Source organism: Piliocolobus tephrosceles, chromosome 3 (assembly GCF_002776525.5).
Source record: "Piliocolobus tephrosceles isolate RC106 chromosome 3, ASM277652v3, whole genome shotgun sequence".
Lineage (NCBI taxonomy): Eukaryota > Metazoa > Chordata > Mammalia > Primates > Cercopithecidae > Piliocolobus > Piliocolobus tephrosceles.
Window position 1 is genome coordinate 40,218,120 of NC_045436.1, and position 25,934 is coordinate 40,244,053.

General features: G+C 36.6%; 1 protein-coding gene across 1 annotated transcript in view; it reads left to right on the top strand.

Annotated features, from left to right (window-relative positions):
* The window catches only part of IQCM (IQ motif containing M), a 381,316-nt gene that overhangs the window by 52,431 nt on the left and 302,951 nt on the right, over nt 1-25,934 (top strand). Inside the window, 2 exon segments of the mRNA XM_026454113.1 lie at nt 4,754-4,849; nt 8,999-9,106. Coding sequence (XP_026309898.1) covers nt 4,754-4,849; nt 8,999-9,106 — 204 coding nt within the window.

The following is a 25,934-nucleotide window of genomic DNA, read 5'->3' on the forward strand; positions in this document are numbered from 1 at the left end:
TTTAACTAAGTAAATATTCTATAAAATAAGTACAATAAACAAACAGGCATATTGAGCATCAGAGTGATTAAGAATTCAGGTTCCAGGGGCTATCTGCCTGGGTTTGAATATCATCTCTACCTTTTGCTAATGGTCTAATCTTGGGGAAAATAATCATACCTCTACTTCCATTTCCTCATCTGTAAAATGGAGATAGTAATAGTACTTAATCTATGGGATGGCTCTAAGAATAGAACATGATAATCCATATATAGCAATTAGCACACTTGGCATGTGGCACATATTTTAATGTTTCTATTTTTAAGACTCAAAAATTCTCCTTCACCTTAATATGATTTCAGTTAACATACAATGTGTCTTTATATAAAGTGTGTCCTCTGAGCTTTATCATTACCTTCTGAAGTAAACAAGGCAGAAATTACCCACTTTTACTGATGAATCCCCTGAAGACCCACAAGTTCCAGGGGGCAGTGTAGAGCACAGTGAAAAAGAATGGAGTCCTGGCTCTGTACCTTCCAAGTTAAAGGATCTTGGGAAAATTGCTTCTCTGAGTAAACCGACTAATCACAGTACTTTACAAAAACAAAAACAAAAACAGAATAAAACTGTTGAAACTTACATGAGATAATTCACAGGGAATGCTAACCAATACTTCTGGTACCTTATAAATACAGCCTTTGCTCAGTATACTTGGGGAACTGGTTCCAGGACCTCCCCTACCTCCATCATTTGAAGATCCGAGAATGCTCAAGTCCCTGATAAGATATGTAGTATGTATTTGCACATAACCTATGCACATCTTCCCATATATTTTATTTTTTAAAATTTATTTACTTTTTCTATAGGTTATTGGGGTACTGGTGGTATTTGGTTACATGTTAAGTTCTTTAGTGGTGATTTGTGAGATTTTGGTGCACCCATCACCCGAGCAGTATACACTGTACCTATTTGTAGTCTTTTATCCTTCACCCCCTCCCACCTGTCCCCCCAAGTCCCCAAAGTCCATTGTATCATTCTTATGCCTTTGCATCCTCATGTCTGAGCTCCCATATATCAGTGAGAACATCTGATGTTTGGTTTTCCATTCCTGAGTTACTTCACTTAGAATAATAGTCTCCAATCTCATCCAGGTTGCTGCAAATGCCATTAATTCATTTCTTTTTATGGCTGAGTAGTATTCCATTATATATTTATATACCACAGTTTCTTTATCCACTTGTTGATTGATGTGCATTGGGTTGGCTCCATGATTTTGCAATTGCAAATTGTGCTGCTATAAACATGCATATACAAGTATCTTTTTCGTATGATGACTTCTTTTCCTTTGGGTAGATACCTAGTAGTGGGATTGCTGGATCAAACAGTAGCTCTACTTTTAGTTCTTGAAGGGATCCCCACACTGTTTTCCATACTGGCTGTACTAGTTTACATTCCCACCAGCAGTGTAGAAGTGTTCCCTGATCACTGCATCCACGTCAGCATCGACTGTTTTTAATTTTTGATTATGACTATTCTTGCAGGAGTTAAGGTGGTATCACATTGTCGCCTTGATTTGCATTTCCCTGATCATTAGTGATGTTGAGCATTTTTTCATATGTTTGTTGGGCATTTGTATATCTTCTTTTGATAACTGTCTATTTGGGTCCTTAGCCCACTTTTTGATGGGATTTTGTGTTTTTTTCTTATTGATTTGTTTGAGTTTGTTGCAGATTCTGGATATTAGTCCTTTGTCAGATGCATCGATTGTGAAGATTTTCTCCCACTCTATGGATTGTCTGTTTACTCTGCTGACTGTTCCTTTTGCTGTGCAAAAGTTATTTAGTTAATTACATCCCAAATATTTATCTTTTCTTAATTTTTGTTTTTATACTTTAAGTTCTGGGGTACATGTGCAGAATGTGCAGGTTTGTTACATAGGTATACATGTGCCATGGTTGTTTGCTGCACCTGTCAACCTGTCATCTACATTAGGTATTTCTCCTGATGTTATCCCACCCCCCACAGGCCCCGGTGTGTGATGTTCCACTCCCTGTGTCCATGTGTTCTTACTGTTCAACTCCCACTTATGAGTGAGAACATGCAGTGTTTGGTTTTCTGTTCCTGTGCTAATTTGCTGCAGATGATGGTTTCTAGCTTCATCCATGTCCTTACAAAGGACATGAACTCATTCCTTTTTCTGGCTACATAGTATTCCATGGCATATATGTACCACATTTTCTTTATCCAGTCTGTCATTGATGGGCATTTGGGTTGGTTCCAAGTCTTTGCTATTGTGAACAGTGCCATAATAAACATATGTGTTCATGTGTCCTTTGTTTTTATTGCATTTGCTTTTGGGTTCTTGGTCATGAAATCCTTGCCTAAGCCAATGTCTAGAAGGGTTTTTCCAATGGTGTCTTCTAGAATTTTTATAGTTTCAGGTTTTAAGATGTAAGCCCTTAATCCACCTTGAGTTGATTTTTGTATAAGGTGAAAGATGAGGATCTGGTTTTATTCTCCTACATGTGTCTAGCCAATTATCCCAGCACCATTTGTTGAAAAGGGTATCCTTTCCCCACTTTGTTTTTGTTTACTTTGTTGAAAATCAGTTGGCTTTAAATATTAGGGTTTATTTCTGGGTTCTCTATTCTGTTCCACTGGTTTATGTGCCATTTTTATACCAGTATCATGCTGTTTTAGTAACTATGGCCTTATAGTATAGTTTGAAATCAAGTAGTCTGATGCCTCCAGATTTGTTCTTTTTGCTTAGTCTTGCTTTGGTTATGTGGGCTCTTTTTGGTTCCCTGTGAAGTTTAGAATTGTTTTTTAAGAAATTCTGTGAAAGATGATGAGCATGGCATGTGTTTCCATTTTTTTATGTCATCTATGATTTCTTTCAGCAGTGTTTTGTAGTTTTTCTTGTAGAGGTCTTTTGCCTCCTTGGTTAGGTATATTCCTAAGTGTTTTGTTTTTTGTTTGCAGCTATTGTAAAAGGGGTTAAGTTTTTTATTTGATTTTCTGCTTGGGCGCTGTTGGTGTATGGAAGAGCTACTGGTTTGTGTGCATTAATCTTGTATCTGGAAACTTTGCTGATTTTTTTTTTTATCAGTTCTAGGAACTTTCTGGAGGAGTCTTTAGATTTTTCAAGGTCAATGATCATATCTTCAGCAAACAGTGACAGTTTGACTTCCTCTTTAGAGATTTGGATGCCCTTTATTTCTTTCTCTTGTCTGATTGCTCTGGCTAGTGCTTCCAGTATTATGTTGAAGAGAAATGGTAAGAGTGGGCATTCTTGTCTTGTTCCAGTTCTCAGAGGGAATGCTCTCAACTTTTCCCCATTCAATATTATGCTGGCTGTGGGTTTGTCATAGATGGCCTTTATTACATTGAGGTATGTCCCTTGTATGCAGATTTTGCTGTGAGTTTTAATCATAAAGAGGTGCTGGATTTCGTCAAATGCTTTTTCTGCATCTATTGAGATGATCATGTGATTTTTGTTTTTAATTCTGTTTATGTGGTGTATCACATCTATTGACTTGCATATGTTAAACCATCGCTGCATCCCTGGTATGAAACCCACTTGATCATGGTGGATTATCTTTTATATATGTTGTTGGATTCAGTTAGCTAGTATTTTGTTAAGGATTTTAGCATCTATGTTCATCAGGGATATTCCACACTATTCTTGTGGAATAGTGTCAAAATGATTGGCATCAATTTCTTCTTAAACAATCTCTAGATTACTTATAATACTGAATGGTACATAAACTCAATGCAAATAGCTTTCACAGTATATTGTTTTTAAATTTAAATTATTTTTGTTGTAATGTATTTTTAAATGTTTCTTTTTTTTCCTGAATATTGTCAATCTGTGGTTGGTTGAATCTGCAGATGCACAACCTGAGAATACCGAAGGCCGACCATAGTTAATCAATATTAATATTCTGTTTTCCATTTCTACAAAAATTTTATGTTCTCTGAATGTACATTTTGAATATACGTTACATAATTCAGTCTAGTATGCTCTTCTTTTTGTTGACATTGAGATCCAACTAGCCTGTAATTTTCTAAAGCAGAGGGTTTTCTCTCATGTGTTCTGGATATCTTTTAATAATAATATATCTGAGCTAGTAGCTAGAAGGTGCTCAATAGTTACCTGATAATTTTTTTTATAATATTTCAAACTGTATATTTGTTCCATTATCTGTGCACAATAGAAAGTAATGGGTATTTTAAAAACACTCATGTACATTTCTCCTTACACTTGAAGAATTAGGTTTTTTAAAAAGTAGAACCTTTGCCTTTTGTGGACTTTAATCTTACTCTATCAAATAATGAGATTTTTGGAGCACTTTGTGTTCCTATTTATGGGAACTAATGATTTGCCAAATTATTTTAAAATAGCAGCCCCTTCTGTAAGAACTAAGCTTTGTGACGATTATAATAATACTGATATGTACAAATGAGGCTGTTTGTATTCATTGGTATATGCTATGCTGTTGCAGCCATTTCTCTGAGAGCAGTTTCCTTTCTGATATATGTAGTTCATTTGCACTATAATTTTCAGTCCTAAAGTTTAGTAATTGCAAAGCCTCTGAGTAGCATGGAGTGAAGAAAACTACTCAACTGTGTTTTTTAGTATCTCTGTGTTAGTAACATTTTAAAAGATTATAGCTCTTGTTATTAAAAATCTGTCATTTGCAACTGAATTCAAAAAATGCCTTTACAACTTGAAAACTAATAGTATGCAATTAAAACTTTAACAAAATTTCAGGACAAGTTAAATTGGATAAAATCATGACTATTATTGAACCAGTGAGTAAAAAAATGGAGACAGCAAAGCAACAGCACTTTGAGGAGTCCAGGTAATGTATAATTAGTTAAACTATAGAAAATATATATTTTCTTCTACTTTGTCAATATTCCCTGACCAATTGTCATGGTCTCTCAAGTTTATCTATTAACGCCCCATACATGAAGCTAATTTATTGTTCTGCTTGAGTTCCTCAAAGCATATCAATTATCAAAATTTTTGTTTTCAGTTCAATTAACTTTTGAACTGGAGGATGTCTGAGTAGTTAAGTAAACCATCTGGGTTTTATAGTGCATAAGCTTGAATCCCATTTGTGGCTTTCCTGAGAAAAAAATGCCATATTTTATGATAATATTACATAAGTTTAGAATTTTAATAACTCATCTGCAGCAATTATGGAGCAGAGTAAGTTATAATTTTCCTTTCTAAATCTAATAATTAAAGGTTAGTCTTTTTCTAACAGAAGGTGAGGCTGATTCTACAGAACATAGTTTGAACATAGGAATTCTAAGCATTGCCTCTGCTTTCCAAAACTGTCTGGAGATGGGTCAGTTCCTTTTCTGAATTGCATGAAATAGCATCAACGTCTTCAAGATAACTTTAAAATTACATACACAATAGTTGTCCCTGAAGCTACATACAGAACCTCTAAGCTCTTCAGCACATATTTTGTAAGAACATTTATACTTACAGACAGTAAATACTTCTCTGCTAAATGTAGTTTTCAGTAGCTTGTTTCACAATAATTCATTGATATTATAACATGGTCAGAAATTTGGGGTGATTGGCACAGCTATAAGTTAGTTGAGGAAATGCTGGCAAGGCTATGAAGAACTTTGTGGGTCTTCCAACATTTAAGTTGTGAACTATGTGTTTAACACTAGAAGATCCATGCTCAGGATAGCCACTTTCTTGGCTTAAGTGTAATACAGTACTCAAATTTGAAAGAGTGAAATATATACACAGCCTTAATACTAAAGGTTTGGTTATACCCATGATAAGGGAAGATATTACTTTCAAAGGAAAAGAAATTATTATATTGGAAACTTACAAATTTTTATAAATTTCTTTTCTGCCTTTAAATTACCCATTTTAACTTAAGATCCAAATTGGTCTAGCAAATTGGTAGCTCCTAAAAGAGTAATTAATATAGCAATTTAGCCAAATTGTTTAAAATTTCAAGTCAGCTTTTACTAACTGAAAAGGTTAACTGATTTGAAAATCATTTTCAGTATCTTTAGATGAGGCTGGTAAGCCATGGCAGAATAGTCATGTTTTAGGGACAAGCGAAGCACTTATTAATAAATCTGATCGGGTATAATATCTTTCAGTATAACGTCTTTCTCAAGAGAGTTGACTATTTCCCGAAGAATTGTTTCTTCTGCAACTGGTAGAAGATAAAGATCCCTTGACACCCTAACTTCCCATTTTTAATGAAAACATGTCCTGCTTAATGAGGAGGATCAACATCCTTTGAAATTAAGAGCAAGTGCATGTACTTCCAATGACAGCCCAGGGCATATAAAGCCTGAACTTCAATACACCTGGGCTGTCTTGTCTTTATTTATAGCTAGTTGATGGTGGTAACTTGTTTCCCACTTTAACAGTTAGCTTCATTTCATTAATGTTAGAAGTGTGATGGGAATGCCAGGGAAAAGACAAATAAGTGTTTTGGGATGTGGTGACTAAGGACTTTTGGAAACCTGAGCTTAACTAGACAAATAGAATGTCACTAGACCAAAATTTTTTTTGAAATCTAGTTCACCACATAATGAAGATAAGGAAACAGCAATAAGAATATAAGCAGAAGAAAATATAATATAATCAGTTGGGAAATTAGGTATGAGATTGTTAACAATGCAGGGACAGACTCTAGGAGTAATTAGTATGAATGACCCAGCTCTTCATGAAACTCCCAAAAGGTTTTTGTTCAAGTTAAATAGACCCCTGTGAGAAAAGTTGTATATAAACAACTTATAATTATCCTGAAGATGCCTTGAAAAATAGTGATTGCTAAGATGACTATAATATTTTTGGGATGACTATTGAAATATTGGCCCAACAAAAGAAATTTCCTTGAGCAAAACATGAATATGATCAAATCTTTTAAATATATGATTTCTTCCCTCTTCTAAACTTGTCTATTTTTGAACTGTGGTGGGAAAACACAATTGAATACTTTTACAATTTCAATATAAATTTAAGAAAGTAAAGTTCTTCAATGTGCCTTTGAATTCTAAATTCAAAGATTGTCCTACTTTAAAATATCCTTTATGATGATGATAAATATGGGTTCATCCCAAATTTTAATTTCCCATCAATAAAATTCATTTATGAATCACTTATTTACTAGTGCTAATTTTTAGTTGATATTATTTGGTGCATTTGAAGGTATGACAACTGCATTTCAGTAAATGCATTCTGTAATTCAGGCAAGTGAGCCTGGCCTTCTTCACCTAGTTTTGTGATCAGTGAGTTTCCTGTGTTACATGACAATTCATGTTTAGGTTATTCTGATCAATTTAATAACATAATGAGGGTATTATACAATAATGATAGAATCCCTTATGGCATTTCACATTTGTGTGAAGCAACTGCCATTTCATCTTAATGTCTGTGAAATATTTTGCTTCAGTGGTTGAATGGTTTCTTTCCATTAGAATCTTCCATTAGTGGGGAATAATTGAAAATACATAATTAGTTCTAACTTGGAAATTAAATAACACTTATCCATGGACCAGATATTAGAAAGCAAAGGAAATTTTGCCTGATCAATGGAATTTGGCCCCATTCTTGGTGATATATAAAAAGTTCTAGAATTTCAAATGGAATTTTATAAAACTGACTGCATACTCACGTCTCTCTAATTTCTCTTGATACAACTTAAGGCATACCTCAGCCCTTTGGCCAACTCCATGGGCATGACCACATGAGTGACAGTTAAATTAATAGATCCTATCCTTAGTTATTTCTTTACTATCTATTGAGTGTCTACTATGTGCCATATGTAAATCTCTGAAGAGTCTCCTCCTTCATAGACCATGCTTCTTTCTGGGCAAATGTTTTAAAATTCTAGAAATTTATATAAGATGTATATAACTTTTAACCAACATTTTAATTTCTGGGCATTTATAGTAACACAAGAAAATAATTGGACAGTTGCACAAATATGAATGTTCAAAGATTTTCATCCTTGTTTATAAACAACACAAAAGCAGAACCAACAAATATATCCCATAGAAGAAGACTGGTAAATAAGCGATCAGTATGTTAAAATCTATACAATGAATTTCTATGTAATGGGCCAAAATAACTTGGAATTCTATGTAATGGGTCAAAATAACAGTGTGCACCTTTGTACATTTTTAAAGAAAGATCTCCATTATATATTAGGTGCAAAATAATAGTTTAAAATTTTGTGTGCATTTATGTACATTTAAACATAGAAAAGGCATGAGACATATTCCACATGCTAATCATGTCAAATGAAATCAGTATAAAATAGTAATATGGTTCCTGAAGTCCCACTGCCTGAGTTTGAATCCTGACCCCACCCATTTCTAGCTGGAATAATCTGAACTGTATACTACATAACCCCTAAATGTCTTAGTTTCTTAATTTATACAATGAGTATCATAATAGTAAGTACCTATATGCGTGTTTTGAAGAATAAATCAGATAAAACATACAAAAAGGATTAGAATAGTGCCTTAAATGCTGGCCTACAGGAAGCATTGAAGGGTTTGCAATTATTACTAAAATATCAGGGTAATAAGATTAGGGGAGATTTTTATTTTCTTTCTTTTTGCTTATTCACATTTTCCAAAGTTTCCATGTGGTACTTGACTTTATTCAGCTGTTGGGATTGAAGCTCTCCAAATCATGTTAGGAAAACATGCTACTTAAAAATCTCTTGTAAAACACAGAGGAAATAGATAGATATGATGCTTGTTCATTTTCCTGATTTTTGCTAGTTTGGGCTCATTTGGAAAGCAAATGTTCCTATTTGTTATTCATCTCAGAACCAGCAAAATTTGGTAGTATTTTGTCTTTGTTTAATAATATTTACTCTGTAAGGCACTGAGGGAACAAAAGGTATACTCCTGTTGACCAGAGACACGTGGTTTTCTATGATTAGCATTTAGTTCTATAACTTTAGTGTTGAAGATTTGTATTACAAAATAGAGACTATTAAATCACTTAAAGATCGAACTTAATGTTTTGGAAACAGAATGTTGGAATTACTCTATCCCTTTCCTGTCCATCTTTACTTACAACCCGGGACCTCTACCTTGGAACTTCCGAAAGAACCTGGTGAGTCTTGTACATACATATTGGTAGCAGCACATTCATTTTCATTATTTTGCATTCATTTAAATGCAGAAACAACTAGTATTGAACAGTTATTTCCTTTATTTTCATTTCAAATACTGCATCAAAGATAAACAGATTTTGGAAGAAACTATTAATAACTAGTTTTCCATGCCTTTATCTAAAATTGAGAGATTAGATTTTTAAAAATATGAATATTGGCTGGGCACGGTGGCTCACACCTGTATTCCCAGCACTTTGGGAGGCCGAGGCAGGCGCATCACGAGGTCAGGAGACCGACACCATCCTGGCTAACATGGTGAAACCCCGTCTCTACTAAAAATACAAAATAGTAGCCAGGCGTGGTGTTGGGCGAGTAGCTGTAGTCCCAGCTACTCAAGAGGCTGAGGCAGGAGAATGGCGTGAACCTGGGAGGCGGAGCTTGCAGTGAGCCCAGATCATGCCACTGCACTCCAGCCTGGGCGACAGAGCGAGACTCCGCTTCGTAAATAAATAAATAAATAAAATATGAATATTGCAGGTTGTAGTAAATTATAAAGATAAATTCTTATAATTTTAAAAGTTTATTTACAGTTGACTTATTGTTGTTTTTAAAAAAATACAATTCTTTAAAAGAGAATATAGATGATTCTTTAAAGTCCCTTAAGTGTGACTGAGAAACTCTCTGGAACTTGAACTGCTTAAAGACCTAGGGGGCTATTGATTAAAAGCAACTATTTTTTAGTTTTCCCTCTTTTTGACTTGTTCCTCATGAGCTTCAGCCTTCATGAAGGGAAAACTCTTTTTGTAAAGTGGAACTTTTACTGATTTCAGAAGAAATTTTTAAAAGTTTGCTGAATAAACTCCTCCTTGGGTTCTCAAGGCACTTTGGCATAAGATGCCCTTTATAATTTTACCACCTTTTATTTGCTTGGATTATTATAGAAGAAACTCAAGCATTAACTGGAAGCTCACTTCCTCACAAATTCTATGAACCACGTTTTCATTATTCCAATCAATATTCACCAAAACTAAAATTTGTGAATATGCTGTCAAAATGTTGAAGATATGCAATAGATGTGTTTTATAATTTTGATTGTTACATTAGTTCAGAGCTTAAATTCTTTTAAGGCTTTATTAGATAATTTGAGGTTCCAGAGCAATACAATAATGTATGGGTCTCAGTTGATTCTAAAATTGAATATACATGTGTGGAAGTAAATGTAGGCAAATATTTATACAAGGCTAGGGTCTAATGGTTGTAATAAATAAGGCTCTTGAAATCTGATCTCCCTGAAAGCTGTGTTCTATAGCTGTTTACCATAAGTTAAAGTTCTACTAATTCTGTGACATTTAGAATTTGTTCACGATGACCGAAGGGTTGATGAAAGCCTCAGTCTTCAAGTATCATTCACCTCACATGAATCAGTTGCGTCATCATCTTGCAGAGGAGCTTTTTAGCTCTTTGAAGGACTTGGCAATTCTCATAGCTTTAGTTTGGATGTTGAAATTCATTTAAGTCTTATTTTTCTGTATTTATGGAACTTATATACAGGATCTAGACCATAGTTTATTTAATGCTAAACAAAAGTAGAAAACTTTCCTAAAATATTTGAGAGAATCTTGGTTATTAACTACAAATTGTTATGAAATTGTGAATGGAAAAGGCTGGCAGAATTGGTAGTCACCCATGTGGTTAAGTCTGGAAATTTTCTAAAGGTTCTACTCATGCAAAAATGTTCTGCTGAATTGTGAAATGTTTATTAATTGAACCATAAGTTCATGGAAGCTAAAAGACTCCTCATACTTATTCCAGTGCATGACACATACATAGTATGTGCTAATAACCATATGATAAATGAATGAACAAATGTAAATTAAAAAAGAAAAACCACCCAAGTGAAGTATACTTCAATATTATCTGTGTGCCTGTCTCTGCATAGTAGGCTAAAACTCAATAACTGCTAAAGAAAAAAAGAAACTGAGAAAATAAAATACTAGATACTATTTTTTTTTATAATTCTTTTAAACAACTGATTATATGTGGACTGCAGAGATACCATCAAAATAAATAACATTTTATGCAGTTCAGTTTATATGCTTTAAAAACAAATTGTTGAGGAAATTATTAGTTTTATGATATTATAAGTATCTCAATACTCATATAACTTCATGGAGAGCTGGAAGGTTGAATACGCAGAAAAAGTAAAAAGTCTTACAATAAAAACCATTCTTTCCAAATGCTATAGATTAGGTGATCTTTTTTCCTTTAAAATGAAATATATCTTTAATCAGATAAGAATAGAGATTTTCACTGATTTGTCATTTATGAAGTTTTTATTTTCAGCTATACCACCCTTTTATAATTACATATTTTTAAAGTAAGGCTAGAAATATCTGAAAGATTGTGGTCAGCAACTTATTTTGTGTAAGCTATTAGTAAAATGTGAAAAATGTTCATTTTTTTTGGAATCATTTAACAGTGGTCAACACTTTGTGTCTTTGGTGAAAAATAATGAATACTTTTTATGGTTGTTAATATTTTAGTTCATGTTAAGGCTATAGTCTAAAACGTCTGCACAAAATGCTTATTCTCCACATCATTATTATAACTCTATGTAATACTTTATACCTCCAATGAATATCTGACATAGTCACTGAGGTCTATTTGACAAGATAATATATAAATAGTAAAAAAGTATATATTGCAGTTTTCCCTGGGGTACATGGTAATCTACTGGACTCAAATTATCATCCAATTCTTTTTTTTTTTTTTTTTTTTTTTACAGTTCATGAATAATACATGTACATAGTTTGGGGATATGCATGATTATTTAATGCATTCATGTAATTTGTAAAGATCAAATCAGTGTTCTTGGGACATCCCTTGCCATAAATATTTATCTTCTCTTTATGATAGAACCACTTCCATTCTTCTCTTCTAGCTATTTTGAAACATGTGATAGATTATTGTAAACTGTAGTTATCCTGCTGATCTATCTAACACTAGGTCTTATTTCTTCTGGCAACCCATATATTTATATCTGTTAATCAACTTCTTTTCATCTTTTCTCCTCTCTGCCCTTCTTGGCCTCTGATAACCACAAATCTACTGTTTGTGTTTGAGATCTACTTTTTTTTTTGCTTTCACATATGAATGAGAACACACAATATTTATCTTTCTGTGCTTAGCTTATTTCACTTAACTACCTCTAGTTCCCTCCATGTTGTCACAGATGACAGGATTTCATTCCTTTTTATGGCAGAGTAATATTCCATTGTGCATAATATATGTCACATTTTCTTTACTCATCTGTTGATGGGCACATATGTTGATTTCATATTTTGTTGTGAATAGTGCTACAATAAACATGGGAATGCAGATGTCTTTTTGATATGTTCATTTCCTTTTTAAAAAATATATACCCAGTAGTGCAATTGCGGGATCATATGGTAGTTCTAGTTTTAGCAATTGTAAGGAAACTTCATACTGTTCTGAATAATGACTGTACTAATTTCCATGCCCACCAACAGTGTATAAGGTTTCTCTTTCTTCATATCATCAGCATCTCTTATTGCCTGTCTTTTTGATAGAAGCTATTTTTAACTGGGGTAAAATGATATTTCATTGTAGTTTTGATTCACATGTCTCCATTGAGCATTTTTCATATGCCTGTTGGCCATTTGTATGTCTTTTTTTGAAACATTATCAATCTCTTAACAGGTCAATCTAACTATTGTTGTTGCTAGATTTGTCTTTTGGACCTCATACCAGATTGATTTATGAGTGGATTGCATATAACAATTATATTATTATAGTATTCTGGGTTTGTCCTTGTACATAATTTTACCAGTGGGTTTTATAACTTCCATTTTTTAAAAACACATTGGTGTCTTTTTCTTTTAGATTGAAGAACTTCCTTTAACATTTATTGTAAGATGGGTATTATGGTAGTGAATTATCTCCACTTTTGCTTGTCTGGGAAAGACTTTATCTGTCTTTTATATTTGAAGGGTAGTTTTGTTGGATATAGTATTCTTAGCTGGCAATAGTTTTTCTGTTTCAGTACTTTGAAAATGTAATTCTGTTCGCTCCTGACATGTATGATTTCCATTGAGAAGTCTGTTGCCAGATTAATTGGAGCTTTTTTATATGTTATTTACTTCTTTTCTCTTGTTGCTTTTAGGATTCTTTCTTTATCCTTGACCTTTGAGAGTGTGATTAGCATATGCCTAGGAGTAGTCTTATTTGAGTCAAATTTGTTTGGTGTTTTCTGACCTTCCTGTACCTGGATATTTATCTTTAATCAAGTTTTAGAAAGTTTTTTGTTATTTCCTTGAATAAACTTTCTACCCTTTGCTCTTGTTGACCTCCCTCTTAAACACCAATAATTCTTAGATTTGGTCTTTTGAGGTAATTTTCTATGTCTTTTAGGTGATCTTTCTTGCTTTTCATTCCTTTTTCTTCTCCATATATTTTCAAATAGTCTATATTTGAGTTCACTGATTCTTTGCTCTTCTTGATCCTTTCTGTTGAGAGCTTCTAATGAATTTTTCAGTTCAGCAAATATATTTTTCAGTTTCAAGATTTCTGTTTAATTTTAAAAAATTATTTCAATCTCTTTGTTAAATTTCTCTAATAAGTTTCTGGATTGTTTTCTTGTGTTATCCGGGAGATCATGAAGTTTCTTTAAAACTACTGTTTTTGGTTATTTGTTGAAGAGCTCACCAATTGTTATTTCATTAGGGTCAGTTGCTAGAGCTTTGCTTTGTCTGCTTGGGGAAATCATGGTTCCCTGTTTGTGGTTGTTACTTGTGGATGTATGTCTATGTAAGATTAATTCTCATTGTAAGATTAATTTGATCTTATTTATTATTATTTTATTTATTTTTGTCTTCTCTGTCTTGCTTCTTTTGTTTTTTATTGGATATATTTGTTATAGGTTCTTTACTGCCAGGCAACTGCCTCCTTTTCAGTTCTAGATAGCACTTAAGTCCAGATTTGTCTCAGCTCTAGCAAGTGTTTGGAGTGCTGCCCTTCCCAAGTGCAGGAAGTCCCAATGGGGATATCTCAGCAGTGGGATAGGCTGGCAAAGGTTTATACCCATGGGACTTGTGAAACATACCTCCTAGAGTGTGGTGCTGCTGAAAAGTCACTCTTATTTGGCCTTTGGCCAAGTTATAGAGCAGTTTCCAGAGCTGGAGATGGTAGTCCTGCATCTCTACTTTGTCTCTACCTGTCCTCAGGGATATTTCTTCTTTCAGGCACTAATAATGCTTCCTATGGGCCAGGGGAGGGACAGATCTCCGGTCAGAGAACCCAAGATGGTGAGTAAGCTGTTTGTTCACTTTGATCTCACTTTTCCAGTCAAAACAGTGATTTTGGGGAGTATTTTTTGCACACTTGGTGCCAGGTAGAATGTAGGGTGAGGCATTAGGGATGTGCCAATTCTCTTACTGCCTACATGAAGTTTTTTCACTTCTTTGTGGCCCCAGTAACTGACTTGTATTCATAACTTTTGTATTTGAATTTTGGTATATTTCTGGTAATAATCTTGGCGCTGTATATTTGCTTTTGGTTTTCTAGGGAGTTATGCTAGCTTGCTTCTGTGCTGCCATTTTGGTACTGGAGGTCCTCAATTCTTCTTTAGAATAAATAATTATTCTTATTAAAGGAAAAACAAAAGGAAATTAGAACATAAGATATAAGGCAAGTTATGATTTCTATCCATTTGATTAAAAAAATCATCTATCTATTTCATTTTGAAGCCTTGCCTTTTAAAGCAGTATGGTACAGCAATTAATAGTGAAAGCACTGAAGTTACTCTAATGAGGTTAAAATTCTGGCTTTACCAGTTTCTAGCTTCAAATCTTATCCAAGTTACTTAATTGCACTGTGACTCAATTTCTTCATTGGATAATGGGGGGATAATACCAATTCCAATCTCAAAGTGTTTACATGATGTTTGTCAAGTGCATAATGTACCTCCTGGTGCTTAATAAAATTGAGCTACCATAATTAGTCACAACTTCCTACATTCATATAAATTGTAATGCATAACATACTCAAAAACATGGTGTTTGATTATTTAGCTTTGATCCTGTCCTAAAGGACATATTACTATAATCACAAGACATAGCCCATCACAACATTGGCGGACTTTCGCTATCACATTGTGAACTCAGGAAATGGAAGTGAGGTTTATGGTTTTGTGTAAATACAATAACTATAGCCCTTTGTGGACTCTGTTATTTTTGCTATTGTCAATGTTATCCTGCTAGAGACCTTGACTCTGCCTTTTGCTCTTCTATTTTGATACATTTGGTAGGCCACTCTTAAATTGATACTCCTCAAGTGTTCACTTTACTGATCATTTTAAAGCTTTTGTAAGGAAATAGACCCATGACAGAAACTCTTGTGTTAAGAGAAACACTTTAAGAGACTTTTTCAAAAGAAAAAAAGCTAATAGTGCTCTACATAATAACCAACTCTCTGTGTGGCCTGGTACAAATCTCTTCAAACCTCTGGGCTTAGTTTCATCATCTGTAATCCTCAAGGAAAGAATGAAACAGCCCTCAAAGAAAGAGATAAAAAGTTAGAAAATTTCCTCTTTCTGGATGGCTGCTTCTCAGATATTAAAAACATCTCTACATAGTCATTGGCAGGAGAGAAGAGGGATCCCCTAAAGTCAGCTCCTGGCAAGATTCTTTATTTCTCTCTACTTGCCAAGTTGACAGCCTTTAGACTCTTAAGATGGATCTCATTATGTATTTAAGCTCTGTCTACCTCAGTCTCCACAAGACACCTAGGACTTCCAGGCTACCTGCATCACTAAAACCCAACTCTATGTAATTTTGTTTATCTTCTTTTCTGATGTCACCCCTCAACCATCCCGCTCCTGAAATTTATCCATTGTGCTCCCTGAATTCAGCCAGCAAAAACTCTGAATCCTTCCCGAGTCCAAGTGAACACATTGTTCAGTTCCCACCTAGAGTGGGGAGAGGGGAGGGATTGCACTGGGGAGTTATACCTGATATAAATGATGAATTGATGGGTGCTGACGAGTTGATGGGTGCAGCACACCAACATGGCACAGGTATACATATGTAACAAACCTGCACGTTATGCACATGTACCCTAGAACTTAAAGTATAAAAACAAACAAACAACAAACAAACAAACAAAAAACTCTGAATCCTTAATCTCATCTGAGTGTTTCCTTCCCCTTCCTCGCTTAACTGAAATCTGTGCCCTGAAGACATTTCTTCCCCTGCCACCCTTTCAAGTGGTGCTGGGTTTTTTTCCTCCCATGCCTCATACCTCTGGGACTGGTGGTGGGGTGGTTTCCTCCTTGCTCCTCATTGCTGTTTCCAAACCATTCTCCCTTCCTCTTCCCTAGCATGCTCAGCTTTGAATCTCATGTCATCAAACTATATCCTCTCCTTCTTATAGTAATCTATTGATTTGTATCCATGCTTGCATACCTTTAAAGAAATGTAGACCCTGATCCTTGTCAATTTCTCTAACACTAATCTTTTCATAGTTTTTGGTGATATTTATCTTGGATAGATATCATCTTTTAATCCATTCACTTTTCTATTCCTTGAGCTCTTTTCCTCCCATGATTTTGCCCTCCATCATAATACATACATTCTCCAATAATTATGGTCTAGATAACTTTGTAATACTTTCAAAATCTCACTTTGAAGAGCACTACTGTTTAACCAGACCACTTTCTATATGCAAACAATTTTTAAATCCCTACTGGGAGCCTTAGGCTTAGAGTAGGCCCAGATATCAAGTTTTTAATTTCTTCTCTGGCTAAACAACATTCTCTTGGTAATTTTATCCAGATCATGACTTTAAGTACCATTAATTGATGATTCCACACTTTTATCTCCAGACTGGTTATTCTCCAAAACTCCAGCTTGTGTTCAACTTCTTAATTAACAGTTCCACCTGGATTTTTAATTTTTAATAGACATTTCCAACCTAACATGTCAAACTCAGGAACTGTGTACATGCCTGGAAAGTTTTTCTTTGGAGATTACAGGCGTCAATCCATCACTATTTTCATGTTTTGCCCAAAGGCCTCTCCAAAAAAAGTAAGGCCATCCCTGACTACTTTGTCATAGGCATAGCCACATCCTCCAGACCTACCTACTTCTCTTTCTTTGATTTCTAGCATTTAAGATAGCAAGATATACTGCCTGTTTTACTTATCTGGTATTGTTTGCCTCCTCCTGCTAGAATGTAATCTCCATAAAGGCAGTTAGTGTTGGCTAATTTGTTCATACTAAATCCTTTAGAAGTAGAGTAATGTCTAGCACATAAAAAGGGCTTACTATATTTTGTTGGATTAATTAAGGTACTGGCATTTTATTTTGTAAAAGTGTTGTACCAGTTATCACATTTTTTCTATTTAATGAGGAAATTTACCTAATTTATTAGATTAAATATTTTCCTCTGGCTCTAGGGAGCTCAAATATGCTGTTTCATTTTTAATAAAAAATATACCTAAAAAAATCATCATTGTGTTTTTGTTTCATTGCATCTTTTTCTGAGAATATGATGAACAACTCTGCAAAGAAAGACTTCTGAGTAAGAATACCTAATAATGCTGCTTAAGTATGAAAAAATAATTTTTAAAACCTGGCCAAACTGGCATGAAAGTGTAAATAATTGAATTCAGGAAATATAAGAAAGCTATATCACATGGGGGTTTAAAGTCATTTAGAGTTTGCTTTCATGGTTCATACCTACTACTGGTGGCCTAGAACTCTCCTAGAAATAAAAACAATAACAAAAAACTTATCCTTTTTTGGAATAAGTGTGATGTGGTGCTGAGAAGAATGTGTATTCTGTTGATTTGGGGTGGAGAGTTCTGTAGATGTCTATCAGGTCTGCTTGGTGCAGAGCTGAGTTCAATTCTTGGATATCCTTGTTAACTTTCTTTCTTGTTGATCTGTCTGATGTTGACAGTGGGGTGTTAAAGTCTCCCACTATTATTGTGTGATTGACTAAGTCTCTTTGTAGGTCTCTAAGAACTTGCTTTATGAATCTGGGTGCTCCTGTATTGGGTACATATATATTTAAGATAGTTAGCTCTTCTTGTTGCATTGATCCCTTGACCATTATGTAATGGCCTTCTTTGTCTCTTTTGATCTTTGTTGGTTTAAAGTCTGTTTTAGCAGCGACTAGGATTGTAACCCTTGCTTTTTTGCTTTCCATTTGCTTGGTAGATCTTCCTCCATCCCCTTATTTTGAGCCTATATGTATCTCTGCACATGTGATGGGTCTCCTGAATACAGCACACTGATGAGTCTTGACTCTTTATCCAATTTGCCAGTCCATGTCTTTTAATTGGAGCATTTAGTCCATTTACATTTAAGGTGAATATCGTTATATTTGTATTTGATCCTGTCATTATGATATTAACTAGTTATTTTGCTCATTAGTTGATGCAGTTTCTTCCTAGCATCGATGGTCTTTACAATTTGGCATGTTTTTTCAGTGGCTGGTACTGGTTGTTCCTTTCCATGTTTAGTGCTTCCTTCAGGAGCTCTTGTAAGGCAGGCCTGGTGGTGACAAAATCTCTCAGCATTTGCTTGTCTGTAAAGGATTTTATTTCTCCTTCACTTATGAAGCTTAGTTTGGCTGGATATGAAATTCTGGGTTAAAAATTCTTTTCTTTAAGAATGTTGAATATTGGCCCCCACTCTCTTCTGGCTTGTAGTGTTTCTGCCAAGAGATTCGCTGTTAGTCTGCTGGGCTTCCCTTTGTGGGTAACCCGACCTTTCTCTCTGGTTGCACTTAACATTTTTTCCTTCATTTCAACTTTGTTGAATCTGACAATTATGTGTCTTGAAATTGCTCTTCTCGAGGAGTATCTTTGTGACGTTCTCTGTATTTCCTGAATTTGAATGTTGGCCTGCCTCCCTAGTTTGGGGAAGTTCTCCTGGATGATATCCTGAAGAGTGTTTTCCAACTTGGTTCCATTCTCCCCATCATTTTCAGGTACACCAATCAGACGTAGATTTCATCTTTTCACATAGTCCCATATTTCTTGGAGGATTTGTTCATTTCTTTTTACTCTTTTTTTCTCTAAACTTCTCTTCTTGCTTCATTTCATTCATTTGATCTTCAATCACTGATACCCTTTCTTCTACTTGATCGAATTGACCACTGAAGCTTGTGCATGCACCATGTAGTTCTCATGTCATGGTTTTCAGCTCCAGCAGGTCATTTAAGGTCTTTTCTACGCTGCTTATTCTAGTTAGCCATTTGTCTAATCTTTTTTCAAGGATTTTAGCTTCTTTGCTATGGGTTCAAACATCCTCCTTTAGCCCAGAGGAGGTTGTTAATACTGATCATGATCATCTGAAGCCTTCCTCTCTCAACTCATCAAAGTAATTCCCTGTCCAGCTTTGTTCCATTGATGACGAGGAGCTATTTTCCTTTGGAGGAGAAGAGGCACTCTGATTTTTAGAATTTTCAGCTTTTCTGCTCTGGTTTCTCCCTATCTTTGTGGTTTTATCTACCTATAGTCTTTGATGACGGTGACATACAGATGGGGTTTTGGTGTGGATGTCCTTTCTTCTTTTTAGTTTTCCTTCTAATAAAGTCAGGACCCTCAGCTGCAGGTCTGTTGGAGTTTGCTGGAGGTCCACCCCAGACTCTGTTTGCTGGGGTATCACCAGTGGAGGCTGCAGTACAGCAAATATTGCAGCAGGGCAAATGTTGCTGCCTCATCCTTCCTCTGGAAGCTGTGCCTCAGAGGGGCACCCATAGTTGGAAGTAAAGCACTCCTCAGCAAATGTAAAAGAACAGAAATTATAACAAACTGTCTCTCAGACCACAGGGCAATCAAACTATAACTCAGGATTAAGAAACTGAATCAAAATCACTCAACTACATGGTAACTGAACAACCTGCTCCTGAATGACTACTGGGCACATAACGAAATGAAGGCAGAAAGAAAGATGTTCTTTGAAACTAATGAGAACAAAGATACAACATATCAGAATCTCTAAGACACATTTGAAGCAGAGTATAAAGGGAAATTTATAGCACTAAATGCCCACAAGAGAAAGCAGGAAAGATCTGAAATTGACACCTTAACATCACAATGAAAAGAACTAGAGAAGCAAGAGCAAACACATTCAAAAGCTAGCAGAAGGCAAGAAATAACTAAGATCAGAGTAGAACTGAAGGAGATAGAGACACAAAAAACCCTTAAAAAAATCAATGCATCCAGGAGTTGGTTTTCTGAGAAGATCAACAAAATTGATAGACCACTAGCAAGACTAATATAGAAGAAAAGAGAGAAGAATCAAATAGAAGCAATAAAAAATGATAATGGGGATATCACCACTGATCCCATAGAAATACAAACTACCATCAGAGAATACTGTCAACACCTCTATGCAAATAAACTAGAAAATCTAGAAGAAATGGATAAATTTCTGGATAAAATACACTCTCCCAAGACTAAACCAGGAAGAAGCTGAATCCCTGAATAGACCAATAACAGGCTCTGAAGTTGAGGCAATAATTAATAGCCTACCAACCAAAAACAATCCAAGACCAGATGGATTCACCAACAAATTCTACCAGAGGTACAAAGAAGAGTTGGTAGCATTCCTTCTGAAACAATTCCAATCAATAGAAAAAGAGGGAATCCTCCCTAACTCATTTTATGAGGCCAGCATCATCCTGATACCAAAGCCTGGCAGAGACACAACAACAACAACAAAAAAAGAATTTTAGACCAATATCCCTGATGAACATCCATGCAAAAATCCTCGATAAAATACTGGCAAACCGAATCCAGCAGCACAGCAAAAAGCTGAAGTACTCGCAACTTTATTTTCTTCTTCTTTTAAAAACCAACTTTTAGTTTTGCTGATTTTCTCTGTATTACATTGATTTTATTTTATACATTTCTATTAATTGGTATTTCTTCCTGCTCTTCATGTTGATCAGCTCTGACCAAACACTTTCTTTGAAGTCTTAATATTTGTTATTTAATTTTACTTCAGCATTTACTCATAATAATTCACATTTTTAAAAATTATTATACTTTAAGTTCTGGGAAACATGTGCAGAACATTTGTTACATATGTATACATGTGCTATAGTGGTTTGCTGCACCCATCAATCCCTCATCTACATTAGGCATTTCCCCTAATGCTATCCCTCCTCTTCCCCCCCACCGCCCTGAGAGGCAATGTTGATGGTCTTTACACTTTGATATGTGTTTGCAGTGGCTCATAGCAGTTTTTCCTTTCCATATTTAGTGCTTCCTTCAGGAGCTCTTGTAAGGCAGGCCTGGTGGTGACAAAATCCCTCAACATTTGCTTGTCTGTAACGGATTTTATTTCTCCTTCACTTATGAAGCTTGCTTTGGCTGGACATGAAATTCTGGGTTGAAAATTCTTTTATTTACAAATGTTAAATATTGGCCCCCACTCTCTTCTGGCTTGTGGGGTTTCTGCAGAGAGATCCGCTCTTAGTCTGATGAGCTCCCCTTTGTGGATAATTCGACCTTTCTGTTTGCCTGCCCTTAACGTTTATTTTTATTCCTTTATTTCACCCTTGGTGAATCTAATGATTATGTGTCTTTGGGTTGCTCTTCTCGAGGAGTATCATTGTAGTATTCTCTGTGTTTCCTGAATTTGAATGTTGGCTTGTCTTGCTAGGTTGGGGAAGTTCTCCTGGATAATATCCTGAAGAGTGTTTCCCAACTTAGTTCCATTCTTCCTGTAACTTTCAGGTACACCAAACAAATGTAGTTTTGGTCTTTTCACATAGTCCCATATTTCTTGGAAGCTTTGTTCATTCCTTTTCATTCCTCTCTAATCTTGTCTTCATGCTTTATTTCATTAAGTTGATTTTCAATCTCTGATATCCTTCTTCTGCTTGATTAATTCAGCTATTGATACTTGTGAATGCTTCACGAAGTTCTTATGCCGTGTTTTTCAGTTCCATCAGGTCATTTATGTTCTTCTCTAAACTGGTTATTCAAGTTAGCAATTCCTGTAACCTTTTATCAAGGTTCTTAGCTTCCTTGCATTGGGTTAGAACATGCTCCTTTAGCTCCGAGGCATTTATTATTACCCGCCTTCTGAAGCCTACTTTTGTCAATTTGTTAAACTCATTCTCTGTTCAGTTTTCCCTTGCTGGGGAGGAGTTGTGATCCTTTGGAGGAGAAGAGGTGTTCTGGTTTTTGGAATTCTTAGCCTTTTTGCACTGGTTTCCTCATCTTCATGGATTTATCTACCTTTGGTCTTTGCTGTTGGTGACCTTCAGATGGGGTTTTTGTGTGGTTGTCGTTTTTGTTGATGTTGATGCTATTCCTTTCTGTTTTTTAGTTTTCCTTCTAACAGGTCCCTCTTTTGCAGGTCTGCTGGAGTTTGCTGGAGGTCCACTCCAGAACCTGTTTGCCTGAGTATCACCAGCAGAGGCTGCAGAACAGCTAAGATTGCTGCTTGCTCCTTCCTCTGGAAGCTTTGTCCCAGAGGGGCACCCACCAGATGCCAGCCAGAGCTCTCCTGTATGAGTTGTCTGTTGACCCCTACTGGGAGGTGTCTCCCAGTCAGGAGGCATGGAGGGTCAGGAACCCACTTGAGGAGGCAGTCTGTCCCTTAGCAGAGCTCGAGTGCTGTGCTGGGAAATCCACTGCTCTTTTCAGAGCTGGCAGGCAAGGACATTTAAGTCTGCTGAAACTGTGCCCACAGCCATCCCTTCCCCCATGTGCTCTGTCCCAGGGAGATGGGAGTTTTAAGTCCCTGAATGGGGCTGCTGTCTTTCTTTCAGAGATGCCCTGCCCAGAGAGGAGGAATCTAGAGAGGCAGTCTCGCTACAATGGCTTTGTGGTGCTGTGGTGGCCTCTGCCCAGTCTGAATTTCTGGGCAGCTTTGTTCACACTGTGAGGGGAAAACTGCCTACTCAAGTCTCGGTAATGGCAGATGTCCCTCCCCCCACCAACCTCTAGTGTCCCAGGTCAACTCCAGCCTACCGTGCTGATAGCGAGAATTTCAAGCCAGTGGATCTTAGCTTGTTGGGCTCTGTGGGGGTAGGATCTGCTGAGCAAGACCACTTGGCTCCCTGGCTTCAATCCTCTTTCCAGGGGCGTAAACGGTTCTGTCTTGCTGACATTCCAGGTGTCACTGGGGTATGGATAAAAACTCCTGAAGCTAGCTCGGTGTCTGCCTGAATGGCCACCCAGTTTTGTGCTTGAAACCAAGGGCCTTGGTGGTGTAGGCACCTGAGGGAATCTCCTGGTCTGTGGATTGTGAAGGGTCTGTACATGGGAAAAGCATAGTATCTGGGCCAGATAGCACCATCCTTCATAGCACAGTTTCTCATGGCTTCCCTTTACTAGGGAAGGGAGTTCTCCAACCCCTTGTGCTTCCTGGGTGAGGCGATGGCCCACCCTGCTTCTGCTTGCCCTTCGTGGGCTGCACCCACTGTGTAGCCAGTCCAAATGAAATGAACCGGGTACCTCAGTTAGAAAAATCACCCACCTTCTACATTGGTCTTACTGGGAGCTGCAGACTGGAGGTGTTCCTATTTGGCCATCTTACCCCGGAATGAAGGGGAGTTTATTAAGGAGTATTGACTCATACAAGGTGAAGTCCCACAATAAGCTAAGGAGCAAAGAAGCCAGTCTAAGTCCCAAAACCTCAAAAATAGGGAAGCCAACAGTGCAGCCTTCAGTCTGTGGCCAAAGGCCTGAGAGTCCCTGGCAAATCACTGATGTAGGTCCCAGAGTCCACAAGCTGAAGATCTTTGAGTCTGATGTTTGAGGGCAGGTGTCCAGCATGGGAGAAAGATGGTGACCAGAAGACTTAGCCAGTTGAGTCTTTCCACCTTTCTCCACCTGCTTTTATCCTAGCCACACTGGCAGCTGATTAGATGGTGCTCACCCAGATCGAAGGTGGGTCTGCCAATAATTAACATTTTCTAAATACAGTTCCATATGAAATTATTGTCCAATTAGTGTGATGGAACCTTCTCTCAATAAGATGAATGAGAGTTGTTAGGATAGCAATATCTCTCTAAAATGAGCTCATAAACCAGTGATAGCATGGCCAACTGGAGTTGCCTGGCATTTGTCTCCCCACAAAGAGAGACCAAAACAACAAGTAGACAAGTATATTTCATCTGGAGTGACTGAGGAAGTTTGCTGGATAGCACCAGAGGAGCAGCAAAATCTGTGGAGCATGGAAGTACAGGACAGCACCATAGAAAGGTGAGTGAGGCACCCTGCCTCTGATACATACACTGTCTTCCCTGCTAGAACAGGCTCAGAGTCAAGGAAGACTTCTTCTTAAAAGGAAAAGGTAAGGTGGAGACCCCTCAGTGGTCCTCATTACTGCCGTAGATGCCAGTAGTTTGCCACAGGAGAGTCCTCAGTCCTCACAGGATCTGAAGCCAATTTGGAGAATTGCTAGGAGTTTGTGCTGCTGAATGGTCTTGGGGTAGAGGTCCATGTTTAGTACCTTCCTTTCCTATGATTTAAGTTGCTATGGAATGGCACCTTCTTGAGGCTGGACCTACTACCAGAGTGTGTCCTACCCCAGGGGCCAGTAGCCACTGACTCTTTCCATTTGTGAGGTCCTACAATTGTTCCACCACATTCATATGGGTTTCTGCAGCACTGCAATTCTGACTGCTCAGAGCCTAGGTCCAACAAAACAATTGATAATTTGGTGTCCAAATCCATGTGCCTAAACTCTTTCCAGGGAATGGAAAGACCTGCATAGTGAATAAGCTGCCTAATAGCTAGCTGGCCTGCTGCACCTATGCACACTGGCATTGCATAACCAGCTGGCCCACTGAGGCTGTGTATGCCTATGTCCAGCTTGAAAGCCAGGACAGTGGTGGCCCTGCCTCTCTGGAGAGATCAACCCACAGACACCTGACTTGCAGAACTTGCTTGTAACCCCACCTGTTGCCTTTCCAGACAGCCAGTCTGGCAGCAGCCCTGCACCTTTAGAAAGTCCATTGCAGAAACTGTTGATCCATTATGAGTAAACATGCTTGGTCTGACAATCAGCCCAGTGCCCTTGTCCGCAAAAAAACTGGCATTGCTATCACAAACTCTCACATCTTAGCCATTGAGACAATCATAGACATAATGAGGAGGATTATAATTACAGAAATTGCACAGAGATGATGCTACTGAGTCCTCACAGAACCAAAAGCAATGCACCATAGCCAACTGACACTCTAGGACAATCTGCAGGAAAATGTCTCTCCCTACAAAAGCTACTCCATGAAGTTAGAAAAAGTGACGGCTCCATTGTATGCACAGATCTCAATGTGGGGACATAAGAAACATGAAAAAGCAAGGAAATATGACACCCCAAATGGAACAAATAAGTCTATAGTAACAGACCCCAAAGAAAAGGATATTTATGAAATGCCTGAAAGGAATTCAAAATAATGATGTTAAGCAAGCTCAGGGAGATATAAAAGAATATAGACAAATAATTCAATAAAATCAGGAAAAAAGTTTATGATCTGAATAAGAAATACAATAAAGAGATAGATGTCATAGAAAAGAAACACACAGAAAAGAGCTGAAGAATTCAATGAATGAAGTAAAAATACAATTGAAGTCTTCAACAACAGACTAATCAAGCAGAAAAATTTCTAAACTTGCTTTCAAAATAATCCAGAGGAAAACAAAATTTAAAAAAAATGGTTCTTAGGGAACATCATTAAGTGAACTAATATTTGCATTATAGGGATGCTGGGGGAAGAAATGGAGAAAGGTACATAAAACCTCTTTAATTGAATAATTACTGAAACATTCCCAAG